Source organism: Ranitomeya variabilis, chromosome 4 (genome assembly GCF_051348905.1).
Source record: "Ranitomeya variabilis isolate aRanVar5 chromosome 4, aRanVar5.hap1, whole genome shotgun sequence".
NCBI lineage: Eukaryota > Metazoa > Chordata > Amphibia > Anura > Dendrobatidae > Ranitomeya > Ranitomeya variabilis.
Window position 1 is genome coordinate 96,234,533 of NC_135235.1, and position 18,094 is coordinate 96,252,626.

Below are 18,094 nucleotides of genomic sequence, written 5' to 3' on the forward strand. Positions count from 1 at the left end.
ACTTTTAAGATTCTGACCTTTGCTTAAGGTAGTTGAACATTTTTTACAGATGACTTTGCGCTGATCATTTGGATGTTGTTTAAAAAAATGCCAGACTGCACTCTTTCTACTATCGGATACCTTTTCAGGCATTGCAGACTGAGCTTCTTTAACCGGATGGCCACGCTGTCCTCCAACTGGTTTTGGTTTTGCCAAGCGTTTTTGGCCAGATACGGGCCCGGCAGATGGAACCTCTTGTGATGTTAATGCCTGCTGTGGCTCCTCCTCCTCCGCTTCAGAACTGAACTACTGCCGCCTGCACCCTGTTCCCCCAATGGCTGCCAATCGGGGTCAACAACTGGGTCATCTATGACCTCCTCTTCTATGTCGTGTGCAACTTCGTCTGTGTCACCGTGTAAGCCGGTGGTATAGCGTTCGTGACGGGGCACCATAGTCTCCGCTGGGTTTGATTCTGCCTCAGTACACTGCGAGGGCAATGTTCTGGTCTGAGTCAAAGGAACAGCATAGTAATCTGGCTGTGGCTGTGCATCTGTGCACTCCATGTCCGATTCAACTTCTAATGGGCATGGCCTGTTAACTGTTTCACTGTCTAACCCAGGAACGGTATGTGTAAAGAGCTCCATGGAGTAACCTGTTGTGTCGACTGACGCATCCTTCACTGTTGTTCTGGGTGAAGGATACAAGGAAGCGACTTGTTCCTGACCGGGAGCATCCACTGACGATGCACTGCTCTGACATTTGGCACTTTCCGAGGAGGAGGCGAAAGAGCTAGAGGCAGAGTCAGCAATGAAAGCCAATACTTGTTCCTCCTGCTCCGGCTTCAAAAGTGGTTTTCCTACTCCCAGAAAAGAGAGCGTTCGAGGCCTTGTGTAGCCAGACAACGAACCTGGCTCAACAACTCGAGACTTAGGTGCTGTACTGCTTTTACCACGACCACCTGATGCTCTACCACCACTACCATCATTACCAGCTGACAATGACCGCCCACGGCCACGACCTCTTCCACTAGACTTCCTCATTGTTTGCAAAACGTAACCAAAGTAACGGTATTTGTTACTGTAAAACAACTTATAAGGTGAACTCAAACTTCTGCAGGATTTATATATACCTTTATAGGTGCCTGACACTGAAAGGAAAATCAGGCCCAATGTTACACAATAGGTTTTGTGTGCCCCAATAATTTGAGACAGATGGCACACACAGGACCAGCACTCAAGCAGAAATGCCAATCTTAATCTCCCACTATCTTTTTTTTAGGGAGAATTAAAAAAAAAAAAAAAAAACAATATTACACACTAGGTTTTCTGTGGCACACAATGAGAGACAGATGCCACACACAGCACTGGCAGAGGCAGACTTGCCAATCTTTATCTCCCAGACTCCCACTATTATTTTTTTTTTACAGGGAGAATTTAAGCCCCCCCCAAAAAATGGCCCAGTATCACACACTGGTTTTCGGTGGCACACAATGAGAGACAGATGCCACACACAGCAATGGCACAGAGGAAGACTTGCCAATCTTTATCTCCCACTATTAATTTTTTTTTTCAGGGAGAATTTACCCCCCCCCAAAAAAAAATGGCCCAGTATTACACACTGGTTTTCGGTGACACACAATGAGAGACAGATGCCACACACAGCACTGGCACAGAGGCAGACTTGCCAATCTTTATCTCCCAGACTCCCACTATTATTTTTTTTTTACAGGGAGAATTTACCCCCCCCCCAAAAAAAATGGCCCAGTATTACACACTGGTTTTTGGTGGCACACAATGAGAGACAGATGCCACACACAGCACTGGCACAGAGGCAGACTTGCCAATCTTTATCTACCAGACTCCCACTATTAATTTTTTTTTTTACAGGGAGAATTTACCCCCCCAAAAAAATGGCCCAGTATTACACACTGGTTTTCGGTGGCATACAATGAGAGACAGATGCCACACACAGCAATGGCACAGAGGAAGACTTGCCAATCTTTATCTCCCACTATTTATTTTTTTTTACAGAGAGAATTTACAAAAAAAAAAAAATGGCCCAGTATTACACACTGGTTTTTGGTGGCACACAATGAGAGACAGATGCCACACACAGCAATGGCACAGAGGCAGACTTGCCAATCTTTATCTCCCACTATTTTTTTTTTTTTCAGGGAGAATTAAAAAAAAAAAAAAAAAAGGCCCAGTATTACACACTGGTTTTTGGTGGCACACAATGAGAGACAGATGCCACACACAGCAATGGCACAGAGGCAGACTTGCCAATCTTTATCTCCCTGCAGTAATCTCAGAAAAGTATGGCAGGCAGCTATAAAAAGGACTGCTGCACACAAAAGTGTGGACAAACACACAAGATAGCTGTGCAGAAAGGAAGGAACAACAGGATTTGTGCTTTGAAAACAGCAGTTGGTTTGCACAGCGGCATACACACACAGCAATGCAGCTATCAGGGAGCCTTCTAGGGCAGCCCAATAAGCTACAGCGCTGAGGAAAAAAAAATGTAGCTTCCACTGTCCCTGCAAACAAAAGGTGGTGTTGGACAGTGGAAATCGCTATAGCACAAGCGGTTTGGGGGTGAATGTACCCTGAAAAAAACACTATCCCTGCTTATGACGAAGCGGCACCTCTCCCTACGCTCAGATCAGCAGCAGTAAGATGGCGGTCGGCGGGAACGCCCCTTTATAGCCCCTGTGACGCCGCAGAAAGCAAGCCAATTACTGCAATGCTCTTCTCTAAGATGGTGGGGACTGAGGTCTATGTCATCACGCTGCCCACACTCTGCGTCCACCTTCATTGGCTGAGAAATGGCGCTTTTAGCGTCATTGAAACGCGACTTTGGCCCGAAAGTCGCGTACCGCATGGCCGACCCCACACAGGGATCAGATCGGGTTTCATGAGACGCCGACTTTGCCAAAAGTCGGCGACTTATGAAAATGAACGATCCGTTTCGCTCAACCCTAGTCATGGCTAGGTCTTCCAGCAAGACAATGACCCAAAACATACAGCCAAAGCAACAAAGGAGTGGCTCAGAAAGAAATGCATTAAGGTCATGGAGTGGCCTAGCCAGTCTACAGACCTTAATTCAATAGAAAACTTATGGAGGGAGTTGAAGCTCCAAGTTGCCACGCAACAGACTCAAAATCTTATTGATTTAGAGATGTTCTGCAAAGAGCAGTGGAGTAAAATTCCTCCTGACATGTGCGCAAACCTCATCATCAACTGCAAAAAACTTCTGTCTGCTGTGCTTGCCAACAAGGATTTTGCCACCAAGTTTTATGTCTTGTTTGCCAGAGGGATCAAATACTTATTTCTCACTGCAAAATGGAAATAAATTTATATAAATTATACAATGTGATTTTCTGGATTTTATTTTTGATATTCTATCTCTCAATGTTAAAATTAACCTACTCTTAGAATTATAGACTTTTCATGTCTTTGTCAGTAGGCAAACTTACAAAATAAGCAACGGATCAAATAATTATTTCCTTCAGTGTATATACAGTATATATACTGTATATTGTCATGTTTTGCATTTTAATGATTGCAAAAAAAAATAAACCAATGCAAATGTTTGGGCACACTTGGAAGTTTGTGTGTTCAGATAACTTTGACCAAGGTTAAGTTAAGCAACCTTAAGTAACCTGTTAGGATTATGGCTTGTTCACTATCATCTTTAGGAAAGGTCAAGTGATGCAAATTTCCCAGCTGTATAAAAACCCAGCCCCCTTTAACTTTGTGCTAATAATCTGCAGCCATGGGTTCATCTAAGCAGCTGCAAAGCACTATGAAAATGAAAATGGTGGAGGCCTACAAAGAGGGAGAAGGCTATAAGAAGATAGCAAAGAGTTTTAAAGTTGTCCATTACTCAGTTCGAAATGTAGTTAGGAAATGGCAATTAACAAGCTGCAACAGTCCTTCAAAAATATTTAGCAGACTCTGGTGTTTTGATACATTGTTCTACTGTTCAGAGACACATGCACAAATGTGGCCTTCATGGAAGAGTCATCAAAAGAAAATCTTTCCTACATCCTCACCATAAAATTCAGCATCAGAAGTATCCAAAAGAACATCTAAACAAGCCTAATGCATTTCGGAAACAAGTCCTGTGGATCAATGAGGTTTAAATGGAACTCTTTGGCCACAATGATGAAAAATATGTATGGAGAAAAAAGGGCACAAAAATTAAAATAAATAACATTTCTACAACCAGTAGCGTAGCTACCGGGGGGGCAGAGAGGGCCATCGCCCCGGGCCCCGCGCTCTGAGAGCGTAGCTAATGTAACTGCATCAGCGCGCGCAGCGCGCCGATGCAGTTACATTCCGTGGCAGAGCAGGGAGAATCGGTCTCCCTGCTCTGCCACGATGGGGCCCCTGAGCAGGTGGGGGGGCCCGGTGCCAGCAGTGAACCCCCCCGCCCGTCATCGCATGGTGAGCTGTATCGGCGGCATCTAGCCGATACTGCTCACCACAGTGATGAGGGAAGGAGCACTGCGCTGTGCTCCTCCCATCATTCCCCACGCCGTCTGACAGTGGGCGCGATGACGTCACCACCCAGCGCCCGCTGTCAGATGAGCGTGAGCAGGAGCAGGAAGCACCGCTGGAACAAGGAGTTAGAGAGGTGAGCATTTACTGTGTTTTTATGGCGGCTGCCTTATTCTACAGTATCTGCCTATAGGGGGGAGTGCTGCCTTATATACAGGATCGGCCTATAGGGGGAGTGCTGCCTTATATACAGGATCTGCCTATAGGGGGGAGTGCTGCCTTATATACCGGATCTGCCTATAGGGGAATGCTGCGTTATTCTACAGGATCTGCCTATAGGGGGGGAGTGCTGCCTTATATACCGGATCTGCCTATAGGGGGGGAGTGCTGTCTTATATACAGGATCTGCCTATGGGGGTGCTGCCTTATATACAGGATCTGCCAATAGGGGGGAGTGCTGCCTTATATACAGGATCTGCCTATGGGGGGAGTGCTGCCTTATATACAGGATCTGCCTATAGCGGGAGTGCTGCTTTATATGCAGGATTACAGGATCTGCCTATAGGGGGGAGTGCTACCTTATATACAGGATCTGCCTATGGGGGGAGTGCTGCCTTATATACAGGATCTGCCTATAGGGGGAGTGCTGTCTTATATACAGGATCTGCCTATAGCGGGAGTGCTGCCTTATATACAGGATCTGCCTATGGGGGGAGTGCTGCCTTATATACAGGATCTGCCTATAGGGGGAATGCTGCCTTATTCTACAGTATTTTTTTTTTTCAGCAATTTGGACATCCAAATGATCTAAACATCAACATAGGGAAATCGTAGGGAGATATGCGATCCTTCTCATTTGTATGCACAGGTCAGGGCGGGATCTCTGCATCACCCTAATCCATCAAGAGAAAGGGCTGCGCACTTGCACATTAGAGGCTGGTGTGTGGGATAGTTGGACTTCAACAAAATGGTGACGCACATGTGCACCACACCTCGGGATCCGACATCTTTTTGAATGCCTCTTTTAACTCAGATGTGCAGATATGACGTTACGGGGGATTTCCTCCCAGCTCGCTGAAGCTGAGTACCGGCATTAGATGCACCTGGGACCCGGGGGTGGTGGCGCCGTGCGCGACACACTATTGGGCAATAGGTGAGTGGGGATACCATATAAGCCAGCAACTATGCAGACATGACATGCACAATTATCTTTTTCTCCCTTGAGAAAGCGGAAGACGCAAAACGTACGTCGGGACGTGTGTGATACTAAGGACGGGCTCACCACATGGGTATGTGTCAGGCATTCTATATGTGTTAAACTGGACTGGGAACTTGGCACTATGCACTTTAGGTCTATTTAGACTAGGGCTTATATACACTCACTGGCCACTTTATTAGGTACACCTGTCCAACTTCTTGTTAACACTTAATTTCTAATCAGCCAATCACATGGCGGCAACTCAGTGCATTTAGGCATGTAGACATGGTCAAGACAATCTCCTGCAGTTCAAACCGAGCATCAGTATGGGGAAGAAAGGTGATTTGAGTGCCTTTGAACGTGGCATGGTTGTTGGTGCCAGAAGGGCTGGTCTGAGTATTTCAGAAACTGCTGATCTACTGGGATTTTCATGCACAACCATCTCTAGGGTTTACAGAGAATGGTCCGAAAAAGAAAAAAAATCCAGTGAGCGGCAGTTCTGTGGGCAGAAATGCCTTGTTGATGCCAGAGGTCAGAGGAGAATGGGCAGACTGGTTCGAGCTGATAGAAAGGCAACAGTGACTCAAATCGCCACCCGTTACAACCAAGGTAGGCCTAAGAGCATCTCTGAACGCACAGTGCATCGAACTTTGAGGCAGATGGGCTATAGCAGCAGAAGACCACACCGGGTACCACTCCTTTCAGCTAAGAACAGGAAACTGAGGCTACAATTTGTACAAGCTCATCGAAATTGGACAGTAGAAGATTGGAAAAACATTGCTTGGTCTGATGAGTCTCGATTTCTGCTGCGACATTCGGATGGTAGGGTCAGAATTTGGCGTAAACAACATGAAAGCATGGATCCATCCTGCCTTGTATGGAGCATCTTTGGGATGTGCAGCCGACAAATCTGCGGCAACTGTTTGATGCCATCATGTCAATATGGACCAAAATCTCTGAGGAATGCTTCCAGCACCTTGTTGAATCTATGCCACGAAGAATTGAAGCAGTTCTGAAGGCAAAAGGGGGTCCAACCCGTTACTAGCATGGTGTACCTAATAAAGTGGCCGGTGAGTGTATTTGGGATGCCCATATGCTATGACACAGACTATATGATCCCAGAAGCCTGTATACTATTTCCTGTATCACTTTTTTGTGCTATGTACTTGGGTACTCATCCTTTCCTCTTAATGAATACTGAATACGACATTTTGATATTTTCTGTGTTTTTAATAATAAAATTTGTTAATTTTTCTAAACACTTTTTGTGAGAGTGGTGTGTTTGGGTACTTGGTACCGGGTTGATAGATTACTATAGGGGGGAGTGCTGCCTTATATACAGGATCTGCCTATGGGGGGGAGTGCTGCTTTATATACACGATCTGCCTATAGCGGGAGTGCTGCCTTATATACAGGATCTGCCTATGGGGGGTGCTGCCTTATATACAGGATCTGCCTATAGGGAGGAGCGCTGCCTTATTCTACAGGATCTGCCTATATTGGGGAGTGCTGCCTTATATATAGGATCTGCCTATAGGGGGAATGCTGCTTTATTCTACAGTATCTGCCTATAGGGGGGAGTGCTGCCTTATTCTGCAGTATCTGCCTATAGGGGGGAGTGCTGCCTTATTCTACAGTATCTGCCTATAGGGGGGAGTGCTGCTTTATTCTGCAGTATCTGTCTATAGGGGGGAGTGCTGCCTTATTCTACAGTACCTGCCTATAGGGGGAGTGCTGCCTTATTCTACAGTATTGGCCTATAGGGGGGGAGTGCTGCATTTTTTAACAGTATCTGCCTATAGGGGGGAGTGCTGCCTTATAAACAGGATCTGCCTATAGGGGGGGAGTACTGCCTTATTCTGCTGTATCTGCCTATGGAGGGAAGTGCTGCGTTATATACAGGATCTGCCTATAGGGGGGAGTGCTGCCTTATTCTACAGGATCTGCCTATGGGGGGAGTGCTGCCTTATTCTACAGTATCTGCCTATAGGGGGGAGTGCTGCTTTATTCTACAGTATCTGCCTATAGGGGGGAGTGCTGCCTTATTCTACAGTACCTGCCTATAGGGGGAGTGCTGCCTTATTCTACAGTATCTGCCTATAGGGGGGGAGTGCTGCCTTTTTTACAGTATCTGCCTATAGGGGGGAGTGCTGCCTTATAAACAGGATCTGCCTATAGGGGGGGGAGTACTGCCTTATTCTGCTGTATCTGCCTATGGAGGGAAGTGCTGCCTTATATACAGGATCTGCCTATAGGGGGGAGTGCTGCCTTATTCTACAGGATCTGCCTATGGGGGGAGTGCTGCCTTATTCTACAGGATCTGCCTTGGGGGGGGGTGCTGCCTTATTCTACCGAATCTGCCTTTGGGGGTGCTGCCTTATTCTACAGGATCTGCCTATGGGGGGTGCTGCCTTATACTACAGGGTCTGCCTATTGGGGTGCTGCCTTGTGCTATATTGAGGACTATCTGGCACATTATACTATATAGGGGTTATTTATGGGGCCATCATACAGCGTGGGGATTACAGTGTTGGAGCCATCAAACAGTTTGAAGGCTACTAAGGGGTCAGTATACTGTGTGGGTGGTACTATACAGTTAGGGGGCATTATACTGTGTATAGGGGAGCTGTATAGGGGGAAAACTCAGGACATTATTAAATGTAAAGTGGGCACTTATTGTAATAGGGGAACTCAGGTTACTGTGACTATCAAAGGGGCACACAGAGGGCATTATTACTTTCTAGGGGGCAAAATGTGGGCTCTGTTTTCTACGGCACTTGCACCCGACATTACTATATTATAGAGGGGTGCTTTAGAATTTAGAGGGTACAGAGAACCACAGAATAGGTGCAGTAATAGGGTCACATACGGCAGCAGAGGCTCAGTATCGGGGTATCAGGTGGAGTAATAGGGACACATACGGCAGCAGCGGCTCAGTATCGGGGTATCATGTGCAGTAATAGGGACACATATGGCAGCAGCGGCTCAGTATCGGGGTATCAGGTGCAGTAATCCATATGGCAGCAGCGGCTCAGTATTGGGGTATCAGGGGCAGTAATAGGGGCACATATGGCAGCAGCGGCTCAGTGTCTGGGTATCAGGTGCAGTAATAGGGACACATATGGCAGCAGCGGCTCAGTATTGGGGTATCAGGGGCAGTAATAGGGACACATACGGCAGCAGCGGCTCAGTATTGGGGTATCAGGTGCAGTAATAGGGACACATATGGCAGCAGTGGCTCAGTATTGGGGTATCAGGTGCAGTAATAGGGTCACATATGGCAGCAACGGCTCAGTATTGGGGTATCAGGTGCAGTAATAGGGACACATATGGCAGCAGCGGCTCAGTATTGGGGTGTCAGGTGCAGTAATAGGGACACATACGGCAGCAGTGGCTCAGTATTGGGGTATCAGGTGCAGTAATAGGGACACATACGGCAGCAGCGGCTCAGTATTGGGGTATCAGGTGCAGTAATAGGGACACATATGGCAGCAGCGGCTCAGTATTGGGGTATCAGGGGCAGTAATAGAAACACATGGCAGCAGCGGCTCAGTGTCTGGGTATCAGGTGCAGTAATAGGGACACATATGGCAGCAGGGGCTCAGTATTGGGGTATCAGTAGGATGAGGGGTTTGTGCAGGTTGGGAATAGATTGTGATGGCTGGAATGTGAGAAGTGAAACGTGTCTTTGTTGCTTTCTCTGCAGATGAGTTGTAGCTGGAAGAAGTTGTCATGTCGGTCTGGGCCAGATGGAAAAGACGGGAAAAGTGACGATTCCATCATAAAGAACGTCAGCGGTAAGTCATTATCTATAACTGTGCTGTGATCTCTTATATGTTGTGTAGGACTGGTATCTACCACTGACCATATGGCGGTAATATCCATGTTGGTCGTTATATAGTGATTATCTTCATTAACAGCACTGTCATCTGCTGATGTTCTCCTCCACTATTAGGGGGTGTCATCGAGTTGTAATCAATGTTACCTGGTTAGGGGCCCACTCAGAAGCTTCGCCCCCCCCTGGACCAAAACCCTAGCTACGCCTCTGTCTACAACCATTAAGCATGGTGGTGGACCAATCATGCCTTGCGGTTGTGTTGCAGCCAGTACCTCAGGGAACATTTCATGGGTAGAGGGAAGAATGGATTCAATGAAATTTCAACAAATTCTTGATACAAACATAACACAGAAAGAGGATGGCTTCTACAAATGGATAATTATCTTAAACACACGTCAAAATCCACAATACACTACCTCAAGAGGCGCAAGATGAAGGTTTTACAATGGCTCTCACAGTCCCCTGATCTGAACATCATTGAAAATCTGTGGTTAGATCTCAAAATAGCAAGTCATGCAAGATGACTTGAAGTCTCATAGAAATGGAAGAATTTTCCAAGGAAGAATGAATTAAAATCCCTCAAACAAGAATTGAAAGACTCTAAAAGTCTACAAAAACATTTATAATCTGTGATACTTTCCAAGTGGGTGCTACTAGATACTTACCATACAGGGTGCCCAAACTCTTGCATCCGCCCTTTTTCCTTTCTGTAATTTATAAAATGTAAAAGATGAAGATATGTGTATTTTTTGTCCAAAATACAAAGGAAATGTGTCATCTTTAAAGTTAGGCCTTTTAGAGATCATTTCATCTTTGTCGTGCTCAAAAGTTCACAATAACAGTAATTTTGACCAGGGGTGCACAAATATTTACATGCCACTGTCTATATGATGTCAGTTCAAAAGCTGATAATGCCTTAGGAGCAGTAGTATTTCAGCCTTTTTTGGGCAGGTTGGCATTAGGTCATACAATTACTTTGTACTTATAGCACATTTTTAATTATTTGAATAATTATGTTTTACCTCTATATACAGTATAACGTTAAGAAATAGTGGGACACTGTTTATGAAGCTGCATAAAAGTTTGTTCTCCTGGTCATTTATTTGTTTTTTCAAAACATTTATTATTTTAACTTTGCATTTGAACTATGTATTCATTTATCTACCGTATTTTTCTTACCATAAGACCCATCAGACTATAGGACACACCAAGGTTTAGACAAAAGAAAACAGCTAAACAATACTTCATAGTAATTAACTTCCATTATGATAGAATAAGCAGGAATAGAGTGAGGTAAAATTTAGGTTATGTTCACACATTGAGCATTTGTAGTAGACTTTTCTGCACCAATGAGTCTAAAATGATGCGTAAAATTCGCGTTTTTATTTGCATGTTTTTCACATTCACTTTAATGGGTGAAAAGTAGTGTTGTTAAAGCACTGAAATGCCCAAGTGCTCGGTACTTGAATCAAGCACTTTGGATGCTCGGACATGTTCAACTTGAGCAGCCTGCATAATAAAAGGGCAATGTGAAACTCGAGCATTTTTCCAGAGAATGGTCTACTTCTCTGTCTGTCTCGCTCTCCAATTGACATGCTGCAGATTTAAAAAAATAAAAATAAAAACATTTTGAAGGCTCAAATCTGGAAGGAAAAAATAATCAGTGTGTGCATGGGATTTCCTAAATCTACTACAACACACTGCATTTTTTCTACAGTAAAAACTTGGCAAACGATGCATCATGTGAACAAGCCCTAAATAGGTTTAGAAAAATCCATTCTGCATTTCAAATTGCAATACATAAATTAGATTTGAAAATGAAGTGTAGGGGTTAATGTAACTGCACAAACATTACTTTAGATCTCCTCTACTGCTTTATGTCCAGATGATTAGGTGACATCACATGAAGCTTTAAATCCGTCTTTCACGGATGCGAAATGACTTATGAAATAAAGCACAGCAACTGCTGAACCAGAATGCACTAGATAGATATGGCGAAGCTGAGTACCATTAAGTCGCATAATACTATATACATATATTTACATATATATTAATTAGATGAGGTTTTATTTTACACACACATACAGGTGCTTCTCTCAAAATTTGAATATCATCAAAAAGTTAATTTATTTCAGTTCTTCAATACAAAAAGTGAAACTCATATTATATAGAGTCATTACAGACAGAGTGATCTATTTCAAGTGTTTATTTCTGTTAATGTTGATGATTATGGCTTACAGCCCATGAAAACCCAAAACTTATTATCTCAATAAATTAGAATACTTTATAACACCAGCTTGAAAAATGATTTTAAAATCTGAAATGTTGACCTACTGAAATATATTTTCAGTAATTGCACTCAATACTTGATCAGGGCTCCTTTTGCATCAATTACTGCATCAATGCGGCGTGGCATGCAGGCGATCAGCCTGTGGCATTGCTGAGGTGTTATGGAAGCCCAGGTTGCTTTGATAGCAGCCTTTACCTTATCTGCATTGTTTGGTCAGTGTCTTTCATCTTCCTCATGACAATACTCCATAGAGGTCAGGCGAGTTTGCTCGCCAATCAAGTACAGTGATACTTTTGTTTTTAAACTAGGTATTGGTACTTTTGGCAGAGTGGACAGGTGCCAAGTCCTGCTGGAGAATTAAATTTCCATCTCAAAAAAGGCTTGCCTGCAGAGGGAAGCATGAGGTGCTCTAAAATTTCCCAGTAGATGGCTGCACTGACTTTGGTCTTGATAAAACACAGTAAATCTACACCAGGGGATGACATGGGTCCCCAAGCCATTACTAATTGTGGAAACTTCACACTAGACCTCAAGCAGCTTGGATTGTGGCCTCTCCACTCTTCTTTCAGACTCTGGGACCTTGATTTCCAAATGAAAAACAAAATTTACTTTAATCTGAAAACAACACCTTGGACGACTGAGCAACAGTCCAGTTCTTTTTCTCCTTGGCTCTGGTAAGACACTTCTGGCGTTGTCTATTGGTCATGAGTGGGTTAACACAAGGAATGCGACACTTGTAACCCATGTCCTGGATACGTCTATGTGTGGTGGCTCTTGAAGCAATGAGTCCAGCGGCAGTCCACTCATTGGGAATCTCCCCAAAATTTTTGAATGGCCTTTTCTTAACAATCCTTTCAAGGTTGCCGTTATCCCAGTTGCTTGTGCACACTTTTTTCTTCCACTAAAATTTCCGATAATATGCTTGGATATAGCACTCTGTGAACTGCCATCTTCTTTAGCAATCACCTTTTGTGGCTTACTATCCTTGTGGAGTGTGTCAATGACTGCCTTCTGGACATCTGTCAAGTCAGCAGTCTTCCTCATGATTGTGGAGCCTACTGAAACAGACTAAGGGACCTTTTAAAACACTTAGGAAGCCTTTGCAGGTGTTTTTTGTTAATTCTTCTGATTTACTGAGATAATGACTTTTGGGTTTTCATTGGCTGTAAGCCATAATCATCAACATTAACAGAAATAAATGCTTGAAATAGGTCACTCTGTTTGTAATGACTCCATATAATATATGAGTTTCACTTTTTGTATTTAAGAACTGATATTTGTTGACATTCTAATTTTGTGAGATGCGCCTGTATATATATATATGTAATATTCATTGCTCTTATGCTGTCTCCATCTATGCAGGAGACCGCACACTTTGCTCTGCAGTGAACTTTACCTTTCAGCTCCACTGACATCAGAGCTTCCATGACGTGGGAGGAGCAGGAGAGGATAATGGAGGGATAGCAAGGACAGGTAATGTATTTATGAGGTCAGCAGAGAGAGAGCAGGCCGACTCGATGATGTGCTTTGTCTCCTGCATTGCACAGGCCAGAGTGCAGAAGGAAGAGAAATCAATGCACAGCCATGGAGGTATCTCTGTACGCTACTCTCAGTGATTGGCGGAGGAGCAGCTGTCTGATAGCTCCCAAATCATTGAGTAAGCAGTGGAAAATTATGAAACTGCAGTGGATAAATGAGGAGTGCTGCCTCTGGACTATTAGGCCATGTGTACACACTGAGCATTAGGTCAGTATTTCACCTCAGTATTTGTAAGCCAGAACCAGGAGTGGAACATTTAGAAGAAAAGTATAATACAAACACGTCACCACTTCTGCATTTTTCATCCAGTCCTGGTATTGACAGACAAATATTGAGGTTAAAAGCTCACCAAATACTCAACATGTGCACGTGGCCTGACACTACATTCCCACAGTGAGCTGTTTCTTTTTAGTTTTTGATGTTGTTGATTTTATAGAGCATTTCTGCACCCATTATCCCCTTAACGACTGCTGATGAGCCTTTTCATGGCAGCTATTAAGGGTACTAAAACCACAGCGCCGTTAATTAATGGTGCTGTGGAAAAAGTATATATCGCCCCCCAGAGTCAGATTTTCTCCAGGGTCTCGGCTGCTGGGAGTAGCCAAGACCCCAGAGAACATGATTCAGGTTGGTTTCTACTGACTCCAGTTTTGTGATCGCCATTATTAACTGTACAACGGTGGCCGCAAAAAAAAAAGTCGGATGTGCCATTTAATTTCTGTCTCCTCTGATGTGATCGCCCATGGGTGCCACCATCTTTTTCCGGGAAGAAAATGGCGGGCACATGCGCAGTGCACCCGCCAAGATCTGACGGCCGGCACCTGGCAACAATAGGAAGATTTTTCCTATTGGTTCATTTTGGTCACTGTGATAGACCCTATCACAGTGATCAAAATAAAAAAATAGTAAATAACCCCCCCTTTATCACCCCCTTAGTTAGGGAAAAATAATAAAATAGAGAATATGTATTTATTTCCAGTTTCCAATTAGGGTTACAGTTGGGCTAAAGTGATTTGGGCTAAAGTTAGGGTTAGTGTGCGGCTAAAGTTAGGGTTAAGGTTGGAGCTAAAGTTAGGGCTAGGGTTGGGGCTAAGGTTAGGGTTAGAGCTGGGATTAGGGTTAGGGTTTGGATTATGGTTGAGATTAGGGTTAGAGTTGGATTAGGGTTAGGTTTGGGATTAGGGTTATGGTTAGGGTTGGGATTAGGATTGGGTGTGTGTTGGGATTTGGGTTGGGATTAGCGATAAGTTTGTGGTTATGGTTATGGTTAGGCTGGGATTAGGGTAAGAGGTGTATTGGGGTTAGGGTTGTGATTAGGGTTGTGGTTAGGGTTGGGATTATGGGTAGGGGTGTGTTGGGGTTAGGGTTGTGATTATGGTTATGGTTAGGGTTGGGATTAGGGTTAGGGGTGTGTTGGGGTTAGGGTTGTGATTAGGATTATGATTAGGGTTGGGATTAGGGTTAGGGGTGTGTTGGTGTTAGGGTTGGAGTTAGAATTGTGGGGTTTCCACTAATTATGTATATCAGGGAGTCTCCAAACGTGACATGGCTCCAACATTAGTTCCAGCCAATTTTGCGTTCAAAAAGTCAAATGGTGCTACCTCCCTTCTGAGCTCTGCAGTGTGCCCAAACAGTGGTTTACCCCCACATATGGGGCATCAGCATACTCAGGACAAATTGGACAACAACTTTTAGGGTCCAGTTCCTCCTGTTACCTTTGGAAAAATAAAAAAATTGGGGGCTAAAAAATCATTTTTGTGGAAAGAAAAGATTTTTTATTTTCATGGCTCTGTATTATAAACTTCTATAAAGCATTTGGGAGTTCAACGTGCTCACCTCACATCTAGATAAGCTCCTTTGGAGCATCTAGTTTCCAAAATGGGGTCACTTGTGAGGGGTTTCTACTGTTTCTGTTTCTACTGAGCATGTAGATACCCCATAAGTGGTGGAAACTACTGTCTCATCTCACGGCAGAGCTTAGAAAGGAAAGAGAGTCATTTGACTTTTTGAATGTATTACCTGCTGGAATAATTAGCTGATCCCATGTCGTGCTTGGAGAGCCCCTGATGTTCCTAAACAGTGGAAACCCCCACAAGTGACACTATTTTGGAAACTAGACTCCTCATGAAACTTATTTTGATGTGTGCTCAGCACTATAAACCCCATGGTGCTTCACAGAAGTTTATAACATTGAGCCTTGAAATAAGAAAAATCAAATTTTTCACATAAAAAAGGTTTTGTAGCCCCAAATTTAGCATTTTCACAAAGGTATCAGGAGAAATTGCACCATACAATTTGCTGTGAAATTTCTCCTGAGCATGCCAATACCCCAATATGTGGGGGAAAACTACTGTTTTGGTGCATGGCAGGGCTCAGAAGTGAAGGAGCACCATTAGACTTTTGGAATGTAAAATTTTCTGGAATAATTAGCGGATGCCATGTTGCATTTGGAGAGCCCCCTGATGTGCCTATACAGTGGAAACCTTTAACAAGTGACACCATTTTGGAAACCTCTCAGGGAACTTATCTACTGTAGATGTGTGGTGAACACAGTGATGGAGTGATCAAACCATGTTCCTGCACTGTCAGATACAGCCATTAGACAGTACACAACAGGGGCACATTTATAAGATTGTCTCAGCACAGCAAAAACAATGTAACACTTCCAAATGTGGAATTAATTTTTATTCCAAGATCTATTATTATTATGTACTTTGTGGGAAAACCTCATTAAGTAAAGAAAATAAAACAGATGTGGTTCAATTGTCAAAATATGCCACAAACTAGAGCCAGAAAATTATTATTATGAGTTTAAAGGGAACCTGTCACCCCCAAAATGGAAGGTGAGCTGCGGCCACTGGCATCAGGGGCTTATCTACAGCATTCTGGAATGCTGTAGATAAGCCCCCGATGTATCTTGAAAGATGAGAAAAAGAGGTTAGATTATACCCACCCAGGGGCGTTCCCGCTGCGGTCCGGTCCGATGGACCTCGCGGTCTGGTCCAGCGCCTCCCATCTTCATAGGATGACGTGCTCTTCTTGTCTTCATGCTGCGGCTCCGACGCAGGCGTACTTTGTCTGCCCTGTTGAGGGCAGAGCAAAGTACTGCAGTGCCCAGGCGCTGGGCCTCTCTGACCTTTCCCGGCGCCTGCGCACTGCAGTACTTTGCTCTGCCCTCAACAGGGCAGACAAAGTATGCCTGTGCCAGAGCTGCGGCGTGAAGACAAGAAGAGAATGTGATCGTAAGAAGATGGGAGGCCCCGGACCGCGACGCCCATCGGATCGGACCGCCCGCCCAGGTGAGTATAATCTAACCTCTTTTTCTCATCTTTCAGGTTACATCGGGGACTTATCTACAGTATTCCAGAATGCTGTAGATAAGCCCCTGATGCCGGTGGGCTTAGCTCAACTTCCATTTTGGGGGTGACAGGTTCCTTTTAAGGTTTTCTCATTTATTTCAGGATTGGATTTCCTATGTGATTAGATTTTCTGAGAATACAAAGTGTAAACTGTGTTTTGATACTTCAGTTAAAGTTGTGTCCAGCCAATGATGTGTAGATCAAGCAGTCTCTTATTGCTCCATAGCTTTGCTTGATTCAAGGATAATTATCAAGTAATAGTTTGGTCACTTGTTAATTATCTTTTCTTGTGAAGAACCTAAAGTTAAAGCAATATTGCTAATTTAATTACCATTTTATTGGACAGAATGCAATATTAATAGATTATTATTTTCTATGTTTACATTTGTGTTTCATTTGACAAAATAGTACAAAAAAGTAAAAAATATTAAGCAATGGTAGCCATTAGCGTTGAGCAATACCGTCCAATACTTTAAAGTATCGGTATCGGAAAGTATCGGCCGATACCGGCAAAGTATCGGATCTAATCCGATACCGATACCCGATCCCAATACAAGTCAATGGGACTCAAGTATCGGACGGTATCCCTGATGGTTCCCAGGGTCTGAAGGAGAGGAAACTCTCCTTCAGGCACTGGGATCCATATTACTGTGTAAAATAAAGAATGAAAATAAAAAATATTGATATACTCACCTCTCCGACGCAGCCTGCACCTTACCGAGGGAACCGGCAGCCTTCTTTGCTTAAAATGCGCGCGTTTACTGCCTTCCGTGACGTCACGGCTTCTGATTGGTCGCGTGCCGCCCATGTGACCGCGACGCGACCAATCACAACAAGCCGTGATGTAATTTCAGGTCCTGAATGCCTAATTCTAGGCATTCAGGATTTGAAAATTACGTCACGGCTTGTGATTGGTCGTGTCGCGGTCACATGGGCGGCACGCGACCAATCACAAGCCGTGACATAATTTTCAAATCCTGAATGCCTAGAATTAGGCATTCAGGACCTGAAATTACGTCACGGCTTGTTGTGATTGGTCGCGTCGCGGTCACATGGGCGGCACGCGACCAATCACAAGCCGTGACGTAATTTTCAAATCCTGAATGCCTAGAATTAGGCATTCAGGACCTGAAATTACGTCACGGCTTGTTGTGATTGGTCGCGTCGCGGTCACATGGGCGGCACGCGACCAATCAGAAGCCGTGACGTCACGGAAGGCAGTAAACGCGCGCATTTTAAGCAAAGAAGGCTGCCGGTTCCCTCGGTAAGGTGCAGGCTGCGTCGGAGAGGTGAGTATATCCCTATTTTTTATTTTAATTCTTTCTTTTACACATTGATATTAATCCCGATACCGATTCCCGATATCACAAAAGTATCGGATCTCGGTAT

The 18,094-nt window shown here is 44.2% G+C and overlaps 1 protein-coding gene across 2 annotated transcripts in view; it reads right to left on the reverse strand.

The window, feature by feature from the left end:
• The window catches only part of HTR7 (5-hydroxytryptamine receptor 7), a 261,610-nt gene that overhangs the window by 85,555 nt on the left and 157,961 nt on the right, over positions 1-18,094 (reverse strand). Inside the window, exon 3 of one of the 2 annotated variants that reach the window (XM_077258945.1) lies at positions 10,183-10,224. The exons of the other annotated variant lie outside the window; for it this stretch is intronic. Within the exon in view, the coding sequence (XP_077115060.1) occupies positions 10,183-10,224 (42 nt within the window). The remainder of the gene's footprint in view (positions 1-10,182; positions 10,225-18,094) is intronic. 2 annotated transcript variants of the gene reach the window in all.